Here is a 22,333-nt window from a genome sequence, read left to right on the forward strand (position 1 = left end):
TCCTGCCGGTCTCAGGAGGAGATTTTTGGGGTTTGGACACATCTTGACCTCGCTTTTGCTCCACACTGGTCCCTCAGTTGAGTGACCTTCTAGCCCCATATTTTTGGCATTGGTGCCAAACAAGACAAAACAAAATCCAACCAAACAAAACATGACTAATGGACTTGAGCCTACATGTGTTGGCCATGAAAATGACCCTCATAGGACTGCAGGGATTGGCATTATTAGGAGGTGTGGCCTTGTTGGAGTGGGTGTGGACTTATTGGAGGAAATGTGTCACTGGGGTGGGCTTTGAGATTTCAGGCCTCAAAAGCCAAGCCTCTTTTCCTAGTGCTCACTGGTCCAGATGTCAAATTCTGGGCTCCTTATCCAGCATATGTCTGACTGCATGATGCCATGCTTCCTGCATTGCGAATAATGGACTAAACCTCTGAACCTGTAAACCAGCCCAGTTGAAAGTTTTCCTTACTAAGAGTTGCTGTGGTCATTGTGTCTCTTTACAGCAATAGAAACCCTAACTAAGACAGTACCTCAGGAAAGTCAATAAGTCTCCTGTTGTCTCCTTTGCTCAAGTGGTCACTTGGTTACTTCCCATCAATGCTGACTCCTTTTGACTTGAGTCAACTGGCTCAGGCTGAGTCCTGAAGTGTGTTGCTTGACTATGTGGCTAGACCTCATTGCTATCATTTCTATGACACGTGCTTCTGGTGCCTGTTATCAGTGTTAGAAACAAAGACCTGGGTGCTGAGTCTGCTTATTGTTGCTAGCAGACAGGCAGAGAAGCATGTGTACCAGTCTGGATGAACTCGTACACTTGTGAGAACCTATAGCTGTTTCTAGAGCAATACATCTGTGCCTGTATCTCTGCTAACTCTCTTTTCCTATCTTCAGTGAGCAAGCGTTTGATTTGGGGGAAGCCTGACTCACCTTTTGTTATTTGTTGTTTGTGTGTTAGGTATGGTATTTTGGAATTCATCACTACCCTGGATTAGGTGGATTAGTGGATTAGACATACATGGGGTTTCCATCTCTGGCAAAGATGCTCTTGGATACATGTTCTCTAGACTGCTGTGAACCTTTGAATACTGACAAGTTCTCTTTGTGTTCTCCTTGCTTCAATGAAGGAGGAGAGTTTTGAAAATCCTACAACTCTCTTTGTAGACCAGGCTTGTCTCAAACTCACAGAGGTCTGCCTGCTTCTGCTTCTCGAGTTCTGGGATTAAAGACATGTGCCAGGTATCTTAAGTGGTAATGTATAGATAACGTCCACAAGCAGTGGCTAAGGGGCTAGCATCATAAGAAGCCAGTTGCCCCCATCCTGATGGATTGGAGGAGTGACAAGAGACATCCATTCTTCAGATGGCTGATTTTATGTGTAGACTTGACTAAATCCAGGTAGCTGGCCAGACACTACCAAGTGTCATTACTCTTGGCCTGGGAGCAACTGGTGTGGCTACTGGTACCTCTTCCTTGATGCTACAAGGTCACCAATACAGAACCTCAGGGCTGCCATAGATTTGGACATTGAGAGGATCGATCTCCCACCTACAGGAATCTCTGACTTCTCTGTCCGAAGTGGTCCTACAGGATAGAAGAGGGTTAGATGTACTGTTCCTCAGACTGTGTGCTGCCCTCAATGAAGAATGTTGCTTTTACATAGACCATTCCGGCGTAGTTAAGGATTCCATGACCAAGGTTAGAGGAAGGGCTAGCCAAACTCGGAGGGGGCGCGCGCGGGGGCGGGGAGGGGGGAGATAAAATAAGTACTGTGCAGCTGATGGTTTTATGGCAACAATATGAGTCCCTTAAGATCAGGAGAGGAAGAATATGAGCTAGCAAAGCCTTATTACCAAGGAAGAAGAGCTCCGTGATTGGAGAAAGAAAAAGGGAATGATAAGATTAAGCAACATTGAGATGGTTCCAGGAAAGGGCGTTAGAGCCCAGGGAAAGTTTCATATCCCTGGACCCAGGATGATTTCCTAGAAACAACTCTGATAAAATACTTCTCAGAAAAACCATAAAATGTACTGGCCGAAGCCCACCCGGACCCTCTGGGGAACGAAGGTACCCTCCCAGGATGATTGCTGTTACTGTAACCTGCCCTCTTAAAAAATGTGTAAAAGGTGCTTGTAAATTAGAGGATAGCCTCTGGTCTCTTGCTTGAGAGATTGCTGAAGGTTGATCCTGGCGCGCCGGAAAAATAAACCTCTTGCTTTTTACATAGATCTGAGTCTCGTTGTCTCACTCCAGATCTCCTGGTAGGTAAAAATCCTCTGGGGCTTTATAAGCCCAGATCCGGAGAGCAAGGGTGAACCAAGGCAAAGGAGCCTGCGGGTGGTCCAAGCTTCTGCCAGCAAGGGAGGGCCGGATGCACCTGTGCCTGGATCTCCTCACTTCTCCAAATCCCGTCCGCACCCGGGCTTCCGCCTCTAGCCTTCACCCTCTGCCTGGAGCCTCCGGCCTGCCCTTACTCCCAGCCCCGGGTAATGGCCAACAAGGCTAGACCCCAACACTTCAGGCCCAGAACGGAGATTTTCATCCAACCCCAGCACGTGTCAGAGTTCCATTTCAGTCCAGGACCCTAAAAACTCCACCCCCATTCCTCCAGCCACTCCCCGTGACGCCAAGCTACTGTCCGCCCAGCGCCCCAGGCGCAGAGGCGCGCGCCTCTGACGTACGGCGCTCTCAGATTGACGCACAAGTCCCGCCCCGACCTCAAGCCCCGCCCAGGCCGTGGCCATTCCCCGCCTCCCTTATTCTGAACTGCTTCTCTCTGAGCTGAGGCGGCGTTTTCTGAGCCTGCTGCGGTCTAGGTAGTGTTCCGGTCCGGCCACGAGAGACTGTGTAGCCCCGGCGCCGCGGGCAATGGTGCGGCGGAGCGCGCGGACGCGGGCGGCCCTGCGGCGGGCATGAAGGAGGATGGAAGGGCAGGACGAGGTGTCGGCGCGGGAGCAGCACTTCCACAGCCAAGTGCGAGAGTCCACGGTGCGTGGCCGGTCGGTTTCCTGGTGTTGCGCCACGCGCTGGACCCAGGAGCGCAGCGCACACCAGCACGGTCCCATAGCTTCTTCCCGGAGCCCCTCTTTCACGCCGGCCTTTCAGCGCCCCACGGGGTCTGCTGCAGACCCACTCCGACGCCACGCGTCACTTACGTCCTCTGTCACTTGCGACCTGGTCACCTGCTCCCCATCTCCTCACCTATTTCACCTCCTTGCCTGTCGCCCTACTGCCTTCTCATAGGTCTCCCTCGCGCTACCAGCGCTCTCTCCCCTCCTTTCTGTCCTGTCTTTACCTATATTTCTTCCCTTCACCCTCACTTCCTGTCCCTCTCCCGTCACCTTTATTCCCCTTCCCCCATACCTGTGCGGCCCCTCCTCCCCGGCCCCCTGCAACCCACCACTTCCGCTGAGTCCTATGCCCTTCTCTTTTCCCTGAGCTCCCTCCTATCATCTCTGTCAGCTTCCAGTCACCTGTGCCTACCTCCTGTCACCTGCGTTCAGCTCTCCTCCGATCACTTGCAGCCCTTCCCATTATCCGACATCCCCTTCCTGCCCCCCTCCCCAGTCATCTACACTTAACATTTGCCCATTTCTTCTGTACTCTTCCTACTTGTCCATTCAACTCATTTGTACCTTTATCACCTGCTTCACCATCTTCATCCGAGTTTATTCCACATCTGCTCATTAAGGAAGGGTGTAGGGTGATGGGTGACTGCCTCTTTTCCTTTACCCTGGCATGGTACCTGGGCTGAGCTGGCTGTGGCTCAGGTGTAGCAGTGCAGGCAGTGCCTGGCTTCCCAAGCTTCCAGCCCTGCAGTGGTTCTGGCCTCTCACCTAGGCAGGACAGAGTTAAAAACTTCCAGAGGAGTGAAGACAGGTCTTTCTTAGGAGGGGCAAGAGCAGGAGCCCACGATGCTGTGAAACAGTTGCTCTGGAAAGGATGGACCTGCTTCATCTTGCTGCTTCTAATAGTCCAGGAAGCCAGCTTGGCTCCCTAAAGTCTCCTTTGATGAGTGCCTTTCAGATACCCTATACTATTATAAATGGATTAGTTTGTGTCCCCATAACTGCAAAATATGTCCAAGTTACATATTTGCATTCATTTCTCATCTAGCTCCCTTTTCCCGTTCAGTCACACCCTTGGTTTGAGGTAAACACATTCTGGTTCACAGTAGTCCAATTTGTGCAGTTACTGATTTTGAAAATTGAGAACTGGCTTGCCGAGTCATATTGGAGTAGAAGGAGATGCAAAAATCTGAATTGATAGAGTTCAGGACAGTGCAGTTGGTTAACTTTTATTTTTATTCTTTGAGTATTTCATACAATGTATTTTGAGCACATTCATTCCTCCCCAACTCCTCCCAGACCTCTCCCCATATACTAAACTTCATGACATTAAAAAAAAAAACCTATTTGAATCAGATATGTGCTGTACTTCCACTCTTCGGTGTATGGGCATTCCTTGGAGGCTATGGTTGATCTATCAGTAGCATACTCTTAAGAAGAAAACTGACTCTCTTTTGGCAGGTATCAGTTGTCAATAATTCCTCAGACGGGGGTGGGACTTCATGTCTACTTCCTTTCTCCTTACTGAGATTTTTGTCTGGGTTGAACTTGCCCAGGTTCTGTGTGTATTGTTCCAGCCACCATGTGTGTTGTTCATTTATACAACTGCCCCATCATAGCTGGAAAACACTGGTGTCGTATGGACATCCACTGCTTCTGGCTCTTACAATCTTTCTGCCCCCTTTTCTACAATTATTTTAAGTCCTAGGAAGAGGGGAATGATACAGAATTCCTACTTAGGGCTGAACATCCACCTTGAGCAGTTGTGGGTCTCTGAACTGTCATCTACACAGAAAGCATCTCTGGTGAAGATTGAAAGATGCACTAGTCTGGGTTTAACAGTAAGTCATTAGGAATTAGTATTTATGGTTTCCAGTTAGCAGTGTAATAGTAGTAGGTTCTGTCGTAAGATCTGTGGCCTCTTTACCCACTGATTCTTATCTCCAATAACAGTGCTAGGTATGAGGTTCATTTTGTGGAGTGGACCTTATAGCCAATCAGAAACTGGTTGGTTCCTCCCACAAATTAGGCCACTAGGAAGGAATCTATAATTTTAAGTATTCCCTAGATGCATTTCCTATAAAACATACTTGACTAATCGTGGTTTCAGATACAGAAATAGAATTTGAGGCCCACCTTTCCTTAATAGTTGTAACTTTTATCCTCTCCAAGAATAACTGCTGCTCTGGCGTCTAAGGTTAAGTTTTGTTTTATTTTAAAATTGTTTTATATGTGTGAATGTTTGTACTTATATCTGTATATCATGTATGTGCATGATACCCATGGAGTCCAGAAGAGGGCATCAGATCTTTGGAACTGGAGTTGAAAGTAGTTGTGGATTGTCCTGTGGCTACTGGAAACTGAATCCGGGTCCTCTACCATTGAGCTACAATATCAGTCCAGAGACGTGGCGGGTCTACTCATTCCTCTGTGCCTGGTATATCTGGTGGTAGACATGTTAGTTTCTGAAAGTTCTCTCAGGGTAGATCTGCTCTGGCACACTCGGGAATCTGAAACATGGCTGTAGAGCAGCATAAGTGTGCCCTTTAAGTACTGGGAGCTGTACCAGTAAGCAGAGGTAGATATTTCACAATTCCTGGCAATGGACTGGAGTGCCCGTTTTGTTCTTGTTTTTAGCATATTTAGGGTAGATGTCTAGTTGCTTCAACGACATACATTATTTTCCTCATTGTATTGCGCTGGTGCTTTGTGAAAGATCAGTTAGCTATATTATATGATTGTGTTTCTAGCATTCCTATTCTATTCCATTGGTCAGTACTTCATTGATTACTTAAGCTTTACTTTTACTTTACAAAAGTCCTTTGATTCTATTCTTTCTCTTCAGATTGTGCTGATTATTCTGGATTTTGATTCTCTGCATAAACTTTAGAATCAGTTTGTTTATGTCTACAAAGTAACTTGCTTAGGTTTTGATTGGGATTGCATTCAGTTTGTAGATGAAATAGGAAGAACTTACATCTTGTTCATGAACATGGGCCATCTCCCATTTATTAAAGTTATTTTTAGGTGTTTTTCATCAGAGTTTTTTCGTTTTCGTATGCATATTTTAAATATATTTTGTTAGATTTCTACATATTCTGTTAATTTTTTTGGCATGCTAATGTAAACAATGTGTGTTTTATATTCAAATTTCACTTATTTCTAGGCTGGTAGCTCATGCTCCCCCCCCCCCCCCCCCCCCCCGGAGCTGGGGACTGAACCCAGGGCCTTGCACTTCCTAGGCAAGCGCTCTACCACTGAGCTAAATCCCCAACCCCAGCTCATGCTTTTTAAAATAATTAATTTACTTTACATTCTGATCAATCGAAGCTTCTCCTCCCTCTTTTCCTCACAGTCCCTTCCTCTCACTACCCCTCCCCCTATCTCAGAGAAAGGGAGGCCTCCCATTCATATTAACTTGCCTTTGCAAATCAAGTTGCAGTAGGACTAGGCACATCTTCTGTTGAGCCTAGACAAGGCAGCCCAGTTAGGGGGAAGGGGTCTAAAGGTAGACAGTGTAGTCAAAGAGAGCCCCTGCTCTGGTTTTTAAGGGTCCCACGTGAAGACTAAGCTTCGTATCTGTTGCATGTGTGTAGAGGGTGTAGGTGTGTCCCTTGCATCCTCTTTGGTTGGTGCTTCAGTCTCTGTGAGCCCCTATGGGCCCAGGTTAGCTGATTCTGTAGACTTTCTTGTGTTGTCCTTGACTCCTCTGGCTCCCTCAATTCTATCATCCACTCTTCCACAAGATGCCCTGAGCTCTGCCTAATGTTTGCCTGTGGGTCTCTGTGTCTATTTCCGTCTGCTGCTGGATAAAACCTCTCAGATGACAGTTTTGCTAGGTTCATGTTTCTTCATATAGTGGAATATTACTTTGTATGTTAATATAACATTGATGGTGGGATCTCAAGTTGGGCCAGTCATAGGTTGGCCATTTCCTCAATGTCTGCTCCATCTTTATCCCTGAATATCTTGTAGGAAGGACAAATTATGTGGCTGAATTGCTGCCCCCATCCCTCCATTGGAAGTCTTGCCTGGTTACAGTAGGTGACCAGTTCAGATTGGTGGCACATACTTTTTTTTTTTTTTTTTTTTTTTTTTTACTGGATTTTTTAATTTACATTTCAAATGTTATTCCCTTTCCCGGTTTCCCGGACATAAGCCCCCCTATGCCATCCCCCTCCCCCTCCCCATCTTCTATAAGGATATTCCCCTCCCCATCTACCCCGGCTTCCTGCCCCCCTCCCACCTACATTCCCTACACTGAAGGTCCAACTTTAGCAGGACCAAGGGCTTCTCTTTCCATTGGTGCCCAACAAGGTCATCCTCTGCTACATATGCAGCTAGGGCCATGGGTCAGTCCATGTACAGTCTTTAGGTAGTGGAAAGCTCTGGAAGTTTTAGTCCCTGGAAGCTCTGGTTGGTTGACATTGTTGTTCTTATGGGGTTGCAAGCCCCTTCAGCTCTTTCAGTCCTTTTTCTGATTCCTCCAACGGGAGACCTGTTCTCAGTTCAGTGGTTTGCTGCTAGCAGTCACTTCAGTATTTGACATGCTCTGGCAGAGCCTCTCAAGAGATAGTTATACCCAGTTCCTGTCAACATGCCCTTCTTAGCTTCATCAATCTTATCTAGTCTTGGTGACTGTATACATATATGGGGCACATATAGGGCAGGTTCTGAATGGCCGTTCCTTCAGTTGCTGTTCCAAACTCTACCTCCATATTCCCTCCTATATTTTTCTTCTCCCTTTTAAGAAGGAGTAAAGCATCCACACTTTGGTCATTCTCATTTTTGAACTTCATGTGGTCTGTATATTGTACCTTGGGTGATTCGAGCTTTTGGGCTAATATCCACTTATCAGTGAGTGCATACCATGTGTGATTTTCTGTGATTGGGTTACTTTACTCTGTTTGATATTTTCTAGATCAATCCATTTGCCTATGGAGTTCATGGAGTCATTGTTTTTGATAGCTGAATAGTACTCCACTGTGTAGATGTACCACATTTTCTGTATTTATTCCACTGTTGAAGGGCATCTGGGTTCTTTCCAGCTTCTGGCTATTATAAATAAGGCTGCTATGAATATAGTGGAGCATGTGTCTTTGTTATATGTTGGAGCATCTTTTGGGTATATGCCCAGGAGTAGTATAACTGGATCCCAAGTACAATGTCCAATTTTCTGAGGAACCTCCAGACTGATTTCCAGAGAGGTACCAATTAGCAATCCCACCAACAATGGAGGAGTGTTCCTCTTTCTCCACATCCTCACCAGCATCTGTTGCCATCTGAGTTTTTTATCTTAACCATTCTGACTGGTGTGAGGTGGAATCTCAGGGTTGTTTTGATTTGCATTTCCCTGATGACTAAGGATGCTGAGCATTTCTTTAGGCACTCCTCAGCCACTCGATATTCCTCAGCGGAGAATTCTTTGTTTAGCTCTGTACCTCATATTTTTTTTTTTTTGCAGCCCTGTGTTGATGACTGACTTGTATGTGAAGAGGCTCTTTCAGTCCTGCCTCAGAACTGATTTTTACTCTTCTCATTTTTGATGATGTTACTTAGAGACTCAATTACTACCAGCTTCTAGTTTGGGCGGTTGAAAGACAATATTTTAGCTTTTTTTTTTTCTTGTTATAGCTACTTTTTTTTTTTTAAATCTTTATTAACTTGAGTATTTCTTATTTACATTTCAATTGTTATTCCCCTTCCCGGTTTTTGGGCCAACATCCCCCTAACCCCTCCCCCTCCCCTCCTATATGGGTGTTCCCCTCCCCATCATCCCCCCATTACTGCCCCCCCCCCCAACAATCATGTTCACTGGGGCTTCAGTCTTGGCAGGACCAAGGGCTTCCCCTTCCACTGGTGCTCTTACTAGGTTATTCATTGCTACCTATGAGGTTGGAGCCCAGGGTCAGTCCATGTATAGTCTTTGGGTAGTGGTTTAGTCCCTGGACTCTGGTTGGTTGGCATTATTGTTCATATGGGGTCTCGAGCTATTCATTGCTACCTATGGGGTCAGAGTCCAGGGTCAGTCCATGTATAGTCTTTAGGTAGTGGCTTAGTCCCTGGAAGCTCTGGTTGCTTGGCATTGTTGTTCATATGGGGTCTTGAGCCCCTTCAAGCTCTTCCAGTCCTTTCTCTGATTCCTTCAACGGGGGTCCCGTTCTCAGTTCAGTGGTTTGCTGCTGGCATTTGCCTCTGTATTTGCTGTATTCTGGCTGTGTCTCTCAGGAGCGATCTACATCCGGTTCCTGTTGGCCTGCACTTCTTTGCTTCATCCATCTTGTCTAATTGGGTGGCTGTATATGTATGGGCCACATGTGGGGCAGGCTCTGAATGGGTATTCCTTCTGCCTCTGTTTTAAACGTTGCCTCCCTATTCCCTGCCAAGGGTATTCTTGTTCCCCTTTTAAAGAAGGAGTGAAGCATTCGAATTTTGGTCATCCTTCTTGAGTTTCATGTGTTCTGTGCATCTAGGGTAATTCAAGCATTTGGGCTAATATCCACTTATCAATGAGTGCATACCATGTGTGTCTTTCTGTGATTGGGTTACCTCACTCAGGATGATATTTTCCAGTTCCATCCATTTGCCTTTGAATTTCATAAAGTCGTTGTTTTTGATAGCTGAGTAATATTCCATTGTGTAGATGTACCACATTTTCTGTATCCATTCCTCTGTTGAAGGGCATCTGGGTTCTTTCCAGCTTCTGGCTACTATAAATAAGGCTGCTATGAACATAGTGGAGCACCTGTCTTCCTTATATGTTGGGGCATCTATCTTTTGGGTATATGCCCAAGAGAGGTATAGCTGGGTCCTCAGGTAGTTCAATGTCCAATTTTCTGAGGAACCTCCAGACTGATTTCCAGAATGGTTGTACCAGTCTGCAATCCCACCAACAATGGAGGAGTGTTCCTCTTTCTCCACATCCTCGCCAGCATTGGCTGTCACCTGAGTTTTTGATCTTAGCCATTCTCACTGGTGTGAGGTGAAATCTCAGGGCTGTTTTGATTTGCATTTCCCTTATAACTAAAGATGTTGAACATTTCTTTAGGTGTTTCTCAGCCATTCAGTATTCCTCAGCTGTGAATTCTTTGTTTAGCGCTGTACCCCATTTTTAATAGGGTTATTTGTCTCTCTGGAGTGTAACTTCTTGAGTTCTTTGTACAATTTGGATAGTAGCCCTGTATCAGATGTAGGATTGGTAAAGATCTTTTTCCAATCTATTGGTGGCCATTTTGTCCTAATGACAGTGTCCTTTGCCTTACAGAAGCTTTGTAATTTTATGAGGTCCCATTTGTCAATTCTTAATCTTAGAGCATAAGTCATTGGTGTTTTGTTCAGGAAAATTTCCCCAATGTCCATGTGATTGACACAAGTTCCCACTTTTTCTTCTATTAGTTCCAGTGTATCTGGTTTGATATGGGGGGGTGTCTTTGATCCACTTGGACTTAAGCTTTATGCAAGGCAATCAAAATGGAACCATTTCCATTCTCCTACATGTTGACCTCCAGTTGAACCAGCAGCATTTGTTGAAAATGCTATCTTTTATCCATTGGATGGTTTTAGCTCCTTTGTCAATGATCAAGTGACCATAGGTGTGTGGGTTCATTTCTGGGTCTTCAATTCTATCCCACTGATCTACCCGTTTGTCTCTGTGCCAATACCAGAGATCTTTTACTTGCTTGGTTAAAGTCACACCAAGGTATTTTATATTATTTGGGACTATTATGAAGGGTGTCGTTTCCCTAATTTCTTTCTTGGCTTGTTTCTCTTTTGAGTAGAGGAAGGCTACTGATTTATTTGAGTTAATTTTATACTCAGCCACTTTGCTGAAGGTGTTTATCAGGTTTAGTAGTTCTCTGGTGGAGCTTTTGGGATCACTTAAATATACTATCATATCATCTGCAAATAGTGATATTTTGACTTCTTTTCTAATCTGTATCTCTTTGATCTCCTTTTGTTGTCTGATTGCTCTAGCTAGAACTTCAAGAACTATATTGAATAAGTAGGGAGAGAGTGGGCAGCCTTGTCTAGTCCCTGATTTTAGTGGGATTGCTTCAAGTTTCTCTCCATTTAGTTGAATTTTAGCTACTGGTTTGCTGTTTATGGCTTTTACTCTGTTTAGGTGTGGGCCTTGAATTCCTATTCTTTCCAGGACTTTTATCATGAAGGGGTGTTGAATTTTGTCAAATGCTTTCTCGCATCTAATGAAATGATCATGTGGTTTTGTTCTTTCAGGTTGTTTATATAATGGATTATGTTGATGGTTTTCCGTATATTAAACCATCCCTGCATGCCTGGGATGAGGCCTACTTGATCATGGTGGACGATTGTTTTGAGGTGCTCTTGAATTCAGTTTGCCAGAATTTTATTGAGTATTTTTGCATCGATATTCATAAGGGAAATTGGTCTGAAGCTCTCTTTCTTTGTTGAGTCTTTGTGTGGTTTAGGTATAAGAATAATTATGACTTCATAGAAGGAATTCGGTAACTCTCCGTCTGTTTCAATTTTGTGGAATAGTTTGGATAGTATTGGTGAGAGGTCTTCTATGAAGGTCTGATAGAATTCGGCATTAAACCCGTCTGGACCTGGGCTCTTTTTAGTTGGGAGACCTTTAATGACTGCTTCTATTTCTTTAGGAATTATGGGGTTGTTTAAATGGTTTATCTGTTCCTGATTTAACTTCAGTACCTGATATCTGTCTAGGAAATTGTCCATTTCCTGCAGATTTTCAAGTTTTGTTGAATATAGGCTTTTGTAGTAAGATCTGATGATTTTTTTGAATTTCCTCTGATTCTGTAGTTATGTCTCTCTTTTCATTTCTGATTTTGTTCATTTTACACACTCTCTGTGTCCTCTGGTTCGTCTGGCTAAGGGTTTAATCTATCTTGTTGATTTTCTCAAAGAACGAACTTTTGGTTCTGTTGATTCTTTCTATGGTCCTTTTTGTTTCTCCTTTGTGATTTCAGCTCTGAGTTTGATTATTTCCTGCCTTCTACTCCTCCTGGGTATATTTGCTTCTTTTTGTTCTAGAGCTTTTAAGTGTGCTGTCAAGTTGCTGATATATGCTCTCTCCTGTTTCTTTCTGCAGGCACTCAGAGCTATGAGTTTTCCTCTTAGCACAGCTTTCATTGTGTCCCATACGTTTGGGTATGTTATACCTTCTTTTTCATTAAATTCTAAGAAGTCTTTACTTTCTTTCTTTATTTCTTCCTTGACCAGGTTATCATTGAGTAGAGCATTGTTCAACTTCCATGTATATGTGGGCATTCTTCCCTTATTGTTATTGAAGACCATCTTTAGCCCATGGTAGTTTGATAGGACACATGGGATTATTTCTATCTTTCTTTATCTGTTGAGGCCTGTTTTGTAACCGATTATATGGTCAGTTTTGGAGAAAGTACCATGAGGTGGTGAGAAGAAGGTATATCCTTTTGTTATAGGATAGAATGTTCTATAAATATCTGTTAAGTCCATTTGGTTCATGACTTCTCTTAGTCTGTTGATGTCTCTGTTTAATTTCTGTTTTCATGATCTGTCCAGTGATGAGAGTGGGGTGTTGAAATCTCCTATTATTGTGTGAGGTGCAATGTATGCTTTGAGCTTTAGTAAGGTTTCTTTTATGTATGTAGGTGCCCTTGTATTTGTAGCATAGATATTTAGGATTGAGAGTTCATCTTGGTGGACTTTTCCTTTGATGAATATGAAGTGTCCTTCCTTATCTTTTTTGATGACTTTTAGTTGAAAATCAATTTTATTCGATATTAGAATGGCTACTCCAGCTTGCTTCTTCAGACATTTGCTTGGAAAGTTGTTTTCCAGCCTTTCACTCTGAGGTAGTGTCTGTCTTTGTCTGTGAGGTGTGTTTCCTGTAGGCAGCAGAATGCAGGGTCCTCATTGCATATCCAGTTTTTTAATAAATGTCTTTTTATTGGGGAGTTCAGACCATTGATGTTGAGAGATATTAACGAATAGTGATTATTGCTTCTGGTTATATTCATATTTGGATGTGAGATCATGTTTGTGTGCTTTTCTTCTCTTTGTTTTGTTGCCAAGACGATTAGTTTATTGCTTTTTTCTAGGGTGTTGCTTGCCTTCTTATGTTGGGTTTTACCATTTATTATCTTTTGTAGTGCTGGATTTTTAGAAAGATATTGTGTAAATTTGGTTTTGTTGTGGAATACCTTGGTTTCTCCATCTATGTTAATTGAGAGTTTTGCTGGATACAGTAACCTGGGCTGGCATTTGTGTTCTCTTAGGGTCTGTATGACATCTGTCCAGGATATTCTGGCTTTCATAGTCTCTGGTGAGAAGTCTGGTGTGATTCTGATAGGTCTGCCTTTATATGTTACTTGACCTTTTTCCCTTACTGCTTTTAATATTCTTTCTTTGTTTTGTGCATTTGGTGTTTTGACTATTATGTGACAGGAGGTGTTTCTTTTCTGGTCCAATCTATTTGGAGTTCTGTAGGCTTCTTGTATGTTTATGGGCACCTCTTTCTTTAGGTTAGGGAAATTTTCCTCTATGATTTCGTTGAAGATATTACTGGTCCTTTGAGCTGGGAGTATTCATTCTCTTCTATAACTATTATCCTTAGATTTGATCTTCTCATTGAGTCCTGGATTTCCAGTATGTTTTGGACCAGTAGTTTTTTCCGTTTTACATTATCTTTGACCGTTGTGTCGATGATTTCTATGGAATCTTATGCTCCTGAGATTCTCTCTTCTATCTCTTGTATTCTGTTGGTGATGCTTGTATCTGCGGCTCCTTGTCTCTTCCTTTGGTTTTCTGTATCCAGGATTGTTTACCTTTGTGCTTTTTTTATTGCTTCTATTTCCATTTTTAATTCCTTCACCTGTTTGATTGTGTTTTCCTGGAATTCTTTCAGGGATTTTTGTAATTCCTCTCTGTAGGCTTCTACTTTTTTATTGTTGGTCTCCTGCATTTCTCTAAGGGAGTTCTTCATGTCTTTCTTGAAGTCTTCCAGCATCATGATCAAATGTGATTTTAAATCTAGATCTTGCTTTTCTGGTGTGTTTGGATATTCAGTGTTTGCTTTGGTGGGAGAATTGGGCTCAGATGATGCCATGTAGTCTTGGTTTCTGTTGCTTGGGTTCTTGCACTTGCCTCTCGCCATTAGGATGGTTGTCTCTCATGTTGTCTTGTTCTGCTATTTCTGACAGTGGCTAGACTGTCGTATAAGTCTGTGTGTCAGGAGTGCTGTACACGTGTTTTCCTCTTTTCTTTCAGCCAGTTGTGGGAACAAAGTGTTCTGCTTTTGGGCGTGTAGTCTTTCCTGTCTACTGGTCTTCAGCTGTTCCTGTGGACGTGTGTCCTGAGTCCACCAGGCAGGTCGCTTGGAGCAGAAAAGTTGGTCTTACCTGTGGTCCCGTGGCTGTGGGGGCTTGTGGAGGCTGCTTTTGAGTTTTCCTTGAGGCCGGCAACCAGGAGGGCCTGCGCTGCCTTTTCCCTAAACCCCCATGCACTGGGGTCCCATATGGTGTTAGGTGTTTTCCTCTAGAGTCAGAAATGTGGGCAGAGTGCAGTCTCTTCTGGCTTCCCAGATGTGTCTGCCCCTCTGAAGGTTTAGCTCTCCCTCCCATGGGATTTGGGTGCAGAGAACTGTTGATCCAGTCCCTTCAGTTCCCAGCGCTGAGTGGAGTGCAGGGGACCTGCCACTCAAGTGCCCCATCTTCCGGTTCCCAGAGGCCATATACAGTTACCTCTTGGGCCAGGAATGTGGGCAGGGGTGGGCAGTATTGGTGGTCTCTCCCACTCTGCAGTCTCAGGAGTGCCCACCTGTCTGGGTGGTGAGCTCTCTCTCCCAAGGGGTTTGGGAGCAGTGAGCTGTGGGCCGGGATCAGCGAGGTTGGGGCTCCAGCTAGAAACCAGAAGTGTCTGGTCCCAGAGGAATTTTGCCTCTGTGTGTCCTGAGTCTACCAGGCAGGTCGCTTGGAGCACAAAAATTGGTCTTACCTGTGGTCCCGAGGCTCAAGTTGCTTGTGGGGGGCTGTTGTTGAGCTCTCCGTGAGGGCGGCAACCAGGAGGGCCTGGCTGCCTCCACCCCTCCCTGCACTGGGTTCCCAGATGGCGTTAGGTGTTTTCCTCTGGTGTCAGAAACGTGGGCAGAATGTAGTCTCTTCTGGCTTCCCAGGCATGTCTGACCCTCTGAAGGTTTAGCATTCCCTCCCACGGGATTTGGGTGCAGAGAATGTTGATCCAGTCTATTCAGGTCCCGGCGTCGATGTTTTCTATTGTATCGTTTACTCCTGACTTTCTCTCTTCTATCTCTTGTATTCTGTTAGTGATGCTTGCGTCTATGACTCCTGATTTCTTTCCTAGGTTTTCTATCTCCAGAGTTGTCTCCCTTTGTTCTTTCTTCATTGTTTCTATTTCCATTTTTAAGTCTTGGATGGTTTTGTTCAATTACTTCACCTGTTTGGTTGTTTTTTCCTGTAATTATTTAAGGAATTTTTTTGTTTGTTTGTTTTCCTCTTCAAGGGCTTCTATTTGTTTACTTGTGTCGTCCTGTATTTCTTTAAGGGAATTATTTATGTCCTTCTTAAAGTCCTTCATCATCATCATAAAATGTGATTTTTATATCTAAATCTTTTCCAGTGTGTTTGAATTTCTGGTATCTGCTTTGTTGGGAGAGCTGGGCTCTGATGATGCCAAGTAATCTTGGTTTCTGTTCATTAGGTTCCTACATTTGCCTCTTGCCATCAGGTTGTCCCTGGTGTTAGCTTGTTTTGCTGTTTCTGACAGTGGCTTGACCCTCCTGCAGGCCTGTGTGTCACCACTCCTATAGACATGTTTTCTTTCAGCTGCATCTGGGAACAGAGAGTCTGCTCTCTGGTATGCAGGTGCACCTGGTGACTCGCTTTCAGCTCTCGACCCAGGCAGAAACCTCAACAGTCCTGTCCCTGAGTGCTCCTATGTCCCTGTGCCCAGAGGGCACAGATGGCATTAGGCGATTTCTTCTTGGGTCGGGAATGTGGGCAGAGAGGAGTCTCCTCTGAGTTCTCAGGAGTGTCTACACTTCTGAAGGTCCAGCTCTCTCCCCACCAGATTTGGGTACAGAGAACTGTGACTGGTTCAGTTCAGTTCCGGGTACAGTCTGGACCCTGGCAAATACTTTTAATTCCAGCATCTCCACAAGTAGTTACAGGAAGAGCTATGTCATTTTAGGGCTACTCTGGTCTATGTAGTGAGCTTCAGGCCTGTTAGCGCTGTATAGTGATACCCTGTGTCAAAACAAAAAGCAAACAAACATAAACAAAATCCTGACATAAAAACTGAGGCCAAACCAAAACAAAAATTTCACTTTTCTATTGCTAGCATATAGGAAAGTGACCAACTTCAGCATATTAACCTTGTGACCATATTCACTCTTGCTCTACTCACATGTTAAGTCCTAGGGCTTTCTGTGTAGTCTTCAGATTTTTTTCAATTAGATAATATAGTTACCAGTGTATAAAGGCAGTTTTACTTATTAACTTATGTCCTTTTTCTTGTTTTCTTGCACTAAGTAGGATTCCTAGAAATGCACGGAAGAATGAGAAAGGGTGCCCTTGCCTTGTTGTAGGTCTTAGAGAAACTTTGCATTTCTCGTCATTAAGTGTGTTAGTTTTTGATACTTTGTAGATAGGCATTCTTTAGCAATTGAGGAAGACCTCTAATCTTAGGTTGTTTTAAAATTCATACTTTCTCTTATGTTTCTAGTTTACTTTTTCATTCATGATGAATTAATGTCTCTTAGCTAAAGTAGTGTTTTATTTATCCTTTAAAATAAAGTTGATAATTTAGAAATGATTTATTAATTAAAAATAATTTATTTTATGTATAGAGTGTTTTGGTTCTATGCTTTTTTAGTACATGATGATACATCATAGTTATTTCTTCCTTCTGGGTTACTTCCATTTTAAATAAAGTGCTCTAGTGGGTCTTTTTTTTTTTTTTTTTTTGTGAAAGATAGGGTCTCATATAGACTAGGTTAGCCTTGAACTCTCATTGTATTATAGAAGGTGAACTTGAACTCCTGGTCCTCCTACTTCCATTTCTCAGGTGCTGAGAATATAGGTGAATGCCAACATTCTTGGGTTAAATTATGCACATTAATTAAACCAATGATTGGATTTTACTGTGACATTTCTATGTATTCATATATCCTCATTTGATTGTGTCCACTTTCTTCTCCCTTTTGTGCTCCTCTTTTCTTAGATACCTCTTGGTCCTTTTACCCTTCCTTTTATATTTCATCTTCTACTTTAGGTTTTTAATCAAATCAGTTTCTACCTAGGAAACAAAACATGGCATGCTTCTCTTTTTTGTTTGTCTTCACTTAATCTGAGTTCTTCCTTTCCATCCATCTCCATTTACATGTTAAGCATCATCTTCCTTTACAGCTGATTAATTCTCCACTGTTTATATGTACCATATTTTTTTGGTTCAGTCAGATATCTGCCAATAGACTATTGTGTAGCAATAATTTTAGCTACTTCCTTTTGGCATACAGCCACCCACCCAGGAGTTCTTTGGATCTGGGAATGAAAGACACACACACACACACACACACACGTTAGTTGATGTTTGAAATGCTTGGGTATTCTAAGGTTCAAAGGCTAGGTAGTTCCAGTCCTTCCTTGGCGAGCGAATTTTTCCCTCCAGTACTACTGGCTCAACGTCTTCTAAATCTACCTTTAACTTTGATGCCCTGTGAGGCCCATTGGTTTATGCTGTCCAAGGTGCTTCTGGGCTGCCCTACCAGGACCACTTTCCCTCCCCAGCTACGTTTTGAATGATCTTCCTTGTGCAGCTTTAAATGTGATCTCTCTCAATTCCGTATCTCCTCTTCCCTCCTGTCTTCTAGCCTGCAGGAATCTAGAAGTCCGTCTCTTTCTCTTCTCTCAGCCACTGGCTATTGTGTCATTGCTACATCAAAACCCAACTGGGGACAGGATTTCCAACTTCTGATTAAATCAAAGCATTAGACCCAATCTCCAACACGATTGTGTCAATAGGCTATTGGGAATAGTGCTATGATGGACACAGGAATGCAGTTCTTGTGCAGGAGTTGTATGTACAAGTCTGTTTGTAGTTTTTTTGTTTTTTTTTTTGAATCTCCATTTCTATGCAGGCTGTACTGATTCATATACCTGCCGATGTATATAAAGGTTCCTTTTTGTCCACATCTTCAGCAACATTTTGGATAAGAACCATTTGGATGAGTGGAATCTTGGTTTCCATTCTCTGATAGATAGGGGTGTTGAACATTAGCCATTTGTTTTTCGTTGCCTGCCTCCATCTGATTAGAGCATGTGTCATTTATTGATTGGATTATTTGTTCTTTTGCTGTTAAAATTGGAGTTAAAATATTTTGGTTATTCTCTTTTAGATTAATAGCTGACAAAGATTTTCTCTAACTCTGTGGGATGACACTTGACATTGTAGTTTTGTTTGCTCTTCAGAAGCCTTTTATTTGCTGTAATTTTGTCTGTCAGTTCTTGCTTTTATTTCTTGAGCTATTGGAGTCCTACCAAGTAGTGGTTCCTCTGTGCTTCCCTCTAGTAGTTTTAAGTCTTACATTAAGATCTTTGATTTATTTCACAGTTGATGTTTGTGTAGGGTGAAAGATAGAGATCTAGTTTCAACCTTTTACATGTGGATATTTAGTTTCCCAGTACTATTTTTGTAAGACTATGTCTTTTTTTTCACTGTCTATTTTTGGAACATTTGTTAAGCACAATATAGCTGTAGATGCACAGTTTATTTCTTGGTCCATTATTCATTGCTTTGCATATTTGCTTTTATTCTGTATACATGCTGATTTTGTTAGTATGGTGCATTATTGTATTTTGAAGTCAAGAATTGTGGTATCCCCAATCATACTTTTCTTTTTTAAACTCAGGATTGTTTTAGATATTAGGGGTCTTTATGACTCCACATAATGCTTTGGTTGCTTTTTATAGTTTTGAAGAAAATGTTAGTATTTTGTTTAGGTGCATTAGATTTGTAGATTGCATTGGTAGTATGCCATCTTATTAGTATTAATTCTCTCAGACCATGAACATTGGAAGACTTTTTATCTGCTATTGTCTTCTTCAGGTTTTTGAGTGCTATATAGTTTTCATTGTAGATATCTTAGTGCTTTTGGTTACATTTGTTCTTTTTCTTTTTCTTTTTCTTTTTCTTTTTTTTTTCAGAGCTAGGGACCGAACCCAGGGCCTTGTGCTTGCTAGGCAAGCGCTCTACCACTGAGCTAAATCCCCAACCCCTGGTTACATTTGTTCTTATCTATTTTTATATCACTTACTCCTTACTCCTCTTCCAATTTACTTTTTCTTGTTCTCTTTTACATTTATGGCCTCTTTTTTATTAATTGTTGTGGTAGTTTGAACGACAGTGGATGTCATATACATATTTGAATACTTGGTACTTAGTATGTGGAATTGTTTGGGAAGGAGTAGGAGTCTTATTGGAGCAGATGTGTTACTGTGGAGTACTTTGAGGTTTCAGAAGCCCATGCTGGTCCCAGTTAGCTTGCTCTCTGTCTCTGTCTCTTCTCTCTCCTCTTTCTCTCTCTCTCTCTCTCTCTCTCTCTCTCTCTCTCTCTCTCTCTCTCTCTCCCCCCCCCCTCTCTGCCTTGTATTTGTGGATCAGGATGTAAGCTTTCAGCTACTGTTGGAGCCTTATGCATGAATGCTGCTACATATCCTTCCATAACCATCTGACTCACCATCTGAAACTGTAACTCCCAATAAACAGTTTCTTCTAGAAGCTGCCTTATTGAAGTCATGGTTCCTCTTCACAGCAATAGAAAACTAAGACAGAAGTTGGTACCAGGGAGTGAACTAATGCTGTGATAGTGCTGACCATACTGTTTTGGGGAGAAATATGCAAGACTTTGGTACTTTGGACTAGGAAAGTAGTTGAATGCTGTAATGGACTATCATAGTAGGAGCTTAGAAGACATAATTGATGAGAGCAATGGAATCCCAGCTCAAGAGGTTTCATAGGAGAACAATTTTAGCAACTGGGCAAGAGACAACTCATGCTTTTTGGTAAAGAATGTAAGTAGAAAAGCTTTGGACTTAATTTCATTGGCAGAGATTTCAAGACAGCATAATATTGACTCTGCTACATGGTTATTAGTGATCATCTTGAACAGGCCTGCAATGAAAAAGAGCAAGCAGTGCAAAAAGAAATACAAAACATATAGTTTGAGGAGAAATTTAATGTTGGAGTAAAGGTTTGTGCCGAAAGAGGAGAAATGGAATAAAGAGAGTGGTACATTGTGAGACCTTATCCAGCTAATCCTGCAACTTCTAAAAGGGACAGGTCTATGGAGTTATCTGGTCTTAGAAAGAAGCAACAAAGGAAAAATTGTGCAAATATAATTCAGAGAAGGGCCAGCTTTCATCCTAAGCAGGGGACAGAACTTAGCAGCATTGGCCATGTGGTTCTGGCTTTAAAGTCATGAAGGATAAAAGAGTAAAGGGGTCTCAAAAGAAGGGCACCATTCTTCTTTGGATGTGTCTTTTCCCTTTCTATCTTATGGAATAATTTAAGGGTCTACTTTGTTGTAAGGGTCTTATTTTTATCTTTTAATTTTCATCATATATTTTAACCTGACTCTAGTTTTATCTGGGAATAAAGATTGAAACTCAGTCCCAGCACTCAGGAGGCAGAGGCAGTGGATTTCTGGGTTCAAGGCCTGCCTTGCTGGTAGAACAAGTTATAGGATAACCAGGGCTACAGTAGAGAAACATTTGTATATTTATCTTTACGATCTTGTGTGTTGAAGTGGAATTGTATGTGTATGGTATGTGTATGGTGTGAATTTTTTAAATTAATCATTCCATTTGTTTACATCTCAAATGACATTCTACTTCCTGGTTACCCCTCCACAAGCCCCTCATCCCACAACCTCTCTCTCCTCTCACAACCTCTCTCTCCTCCTTCCCCTTTGCCTCTCTGAGGGTGCTCCCTCACCCATCCACCCTATTCCACCTCACCCTCCAGCATCTCCCTTCACTGGGGCATCAGACTTCCACAGGATCAAGGACCTCCCTTACTGTTGATGTCAGACAAGGCCATCCTCTGCTACATATGTATCTGGAGCCATAGTTCCCTCCCTGTACACTCCTTGGTTGGTGGTTTAGTCCCTGGGAGCACTGGGTGGTCCAGCCAGCTGATGATGTTCTTCTTATGGGGTACAATGCACCTCAGCTCCTCTAGTTCTTCTGCTAGCTCCCCCATGAGGGTCCCTGAGCTCAGTCTGATGGTTGGCTCCAAGCATCCATATCTGCATTGGTCAGTTGCTGCTGAACAAGGAGCAGCAAGTGCTTCTTGGCAATGGCAACAGTGTTGGGTTTGGTGGTGTCTGCAAACAGGATGAATCCCAAGTCCCCAGATGGCCCTACCTTCAGTCTCTGCTCCATTTTTTTGTTCCTGCTCTTCCTTTGGACAGGAATATTTCTGGGTTAAAACCTTTGAGATAGGTGTGTGACCCCATCCCTCGTCCGGGCCCTGTGCCTATCTCTCCTTCTCTGCTAAAATCATTTGGTTGGGTCCTGAGAGGCTCTCATTTCCCTGGCACCTGGGACTCCCCAGTGGCTATCCCCATTTCCACACCCTCTCAGCTACATATTTTTATTCGATTGCCTGACCCTCTGTACCTCTCTCCTGTCCCCTCCAGTACCTGACATTGGCCCTTCTATTTCCTCCTCCCTTCTCTCCCTCCAGGTCCCTGCCTCCATCCACCTCCCACTATCATCAGGTTCCCCCTCAATTCAAGACTGAGGCATCCATGCCCTGGTCTTCCTTCCTCCTAAGCTCCATATGGTCTGTGGGTTGTATCCTGGTCATTGTGAGTTTTTTGGATTAATATCCACTTATCTATGAGTACATACCTTGTGAGTGCTTTTGTGTCTGGGTTACCTCATTCAGGATGATATTCTCTAGTTACATCCACATGCCTGCGAACTTCATGAGATGATTCTGAGTAGTACTCCACAGTGTAGATGTACCACATTTTCTGTATTGCTTCTAGCTTCTGCCTATTATAAATAAAGCTGCTATGAGCATAGTGGAGCATGTGTCCTTGTCATATGTTGGGGCATCTTTTGGGTATATGCTCAGTAGTGATATAGCTGGGTCTTCAGGTAGAACTATTTCAATTTTCTCAGGAACTACCAGACTGATTTCCAGAGTGGTTGTACCAGCTTGCAATTCTACCAACAATGGAGGAGTGTTCTTTCTCCACATCCTCA

The 22,333-nt window shown here is 43.1% G+C and overlaps 1 protein-coding gene across 4 annotated transcripts in view; it reads left to right on the plus strand.

Moving 5' to 3' along the window:
* The first annotated feature begins 2,715 nt into the window (after nt 1-2,715).
* Lmbr1 (limb development membrane protein 1) overlaps nt 2,716-22,333 on the plus strand; it is a 170,702-nt gene continuing 151,084 nt past the window's right edge. For 3 of the 4 annotated variants that reach the window (XR_010065654.1, XR_010065655.1, XM_063286221.1), the window contains exon 1: nt 2,716-2,985. Coding sequence is in view for 2 of the 4 variants with exons in the window: in XM_063286221.1 (XP_063142291.1) it covers nt 2,920-2,985 (66 nt within the window). In the remaining 2 variants the exon portion in view is untranslated. The remainder of the gene's footprint in view (nt 2,986-22,333) is intronic. The other variant, NM_001191858.2, reaches the window with a different exon arrangement.

Source organism: Rattus norvegicus, chromosome 4 (genome assembly GCF_036323735.1).
Source record: "Rattus norvegicus strain BN/NHsdMcwi chromosome 4, GRCr8, whole genome shotgun sequence".
In the NCBI taxonomy this organism is placed as follows: domain Eukaryota; kingdom Metazoa; phylum Chordata; class Mammalia; order Rodentia; family Muridae; genus Rattus; species Rattus norvegicus.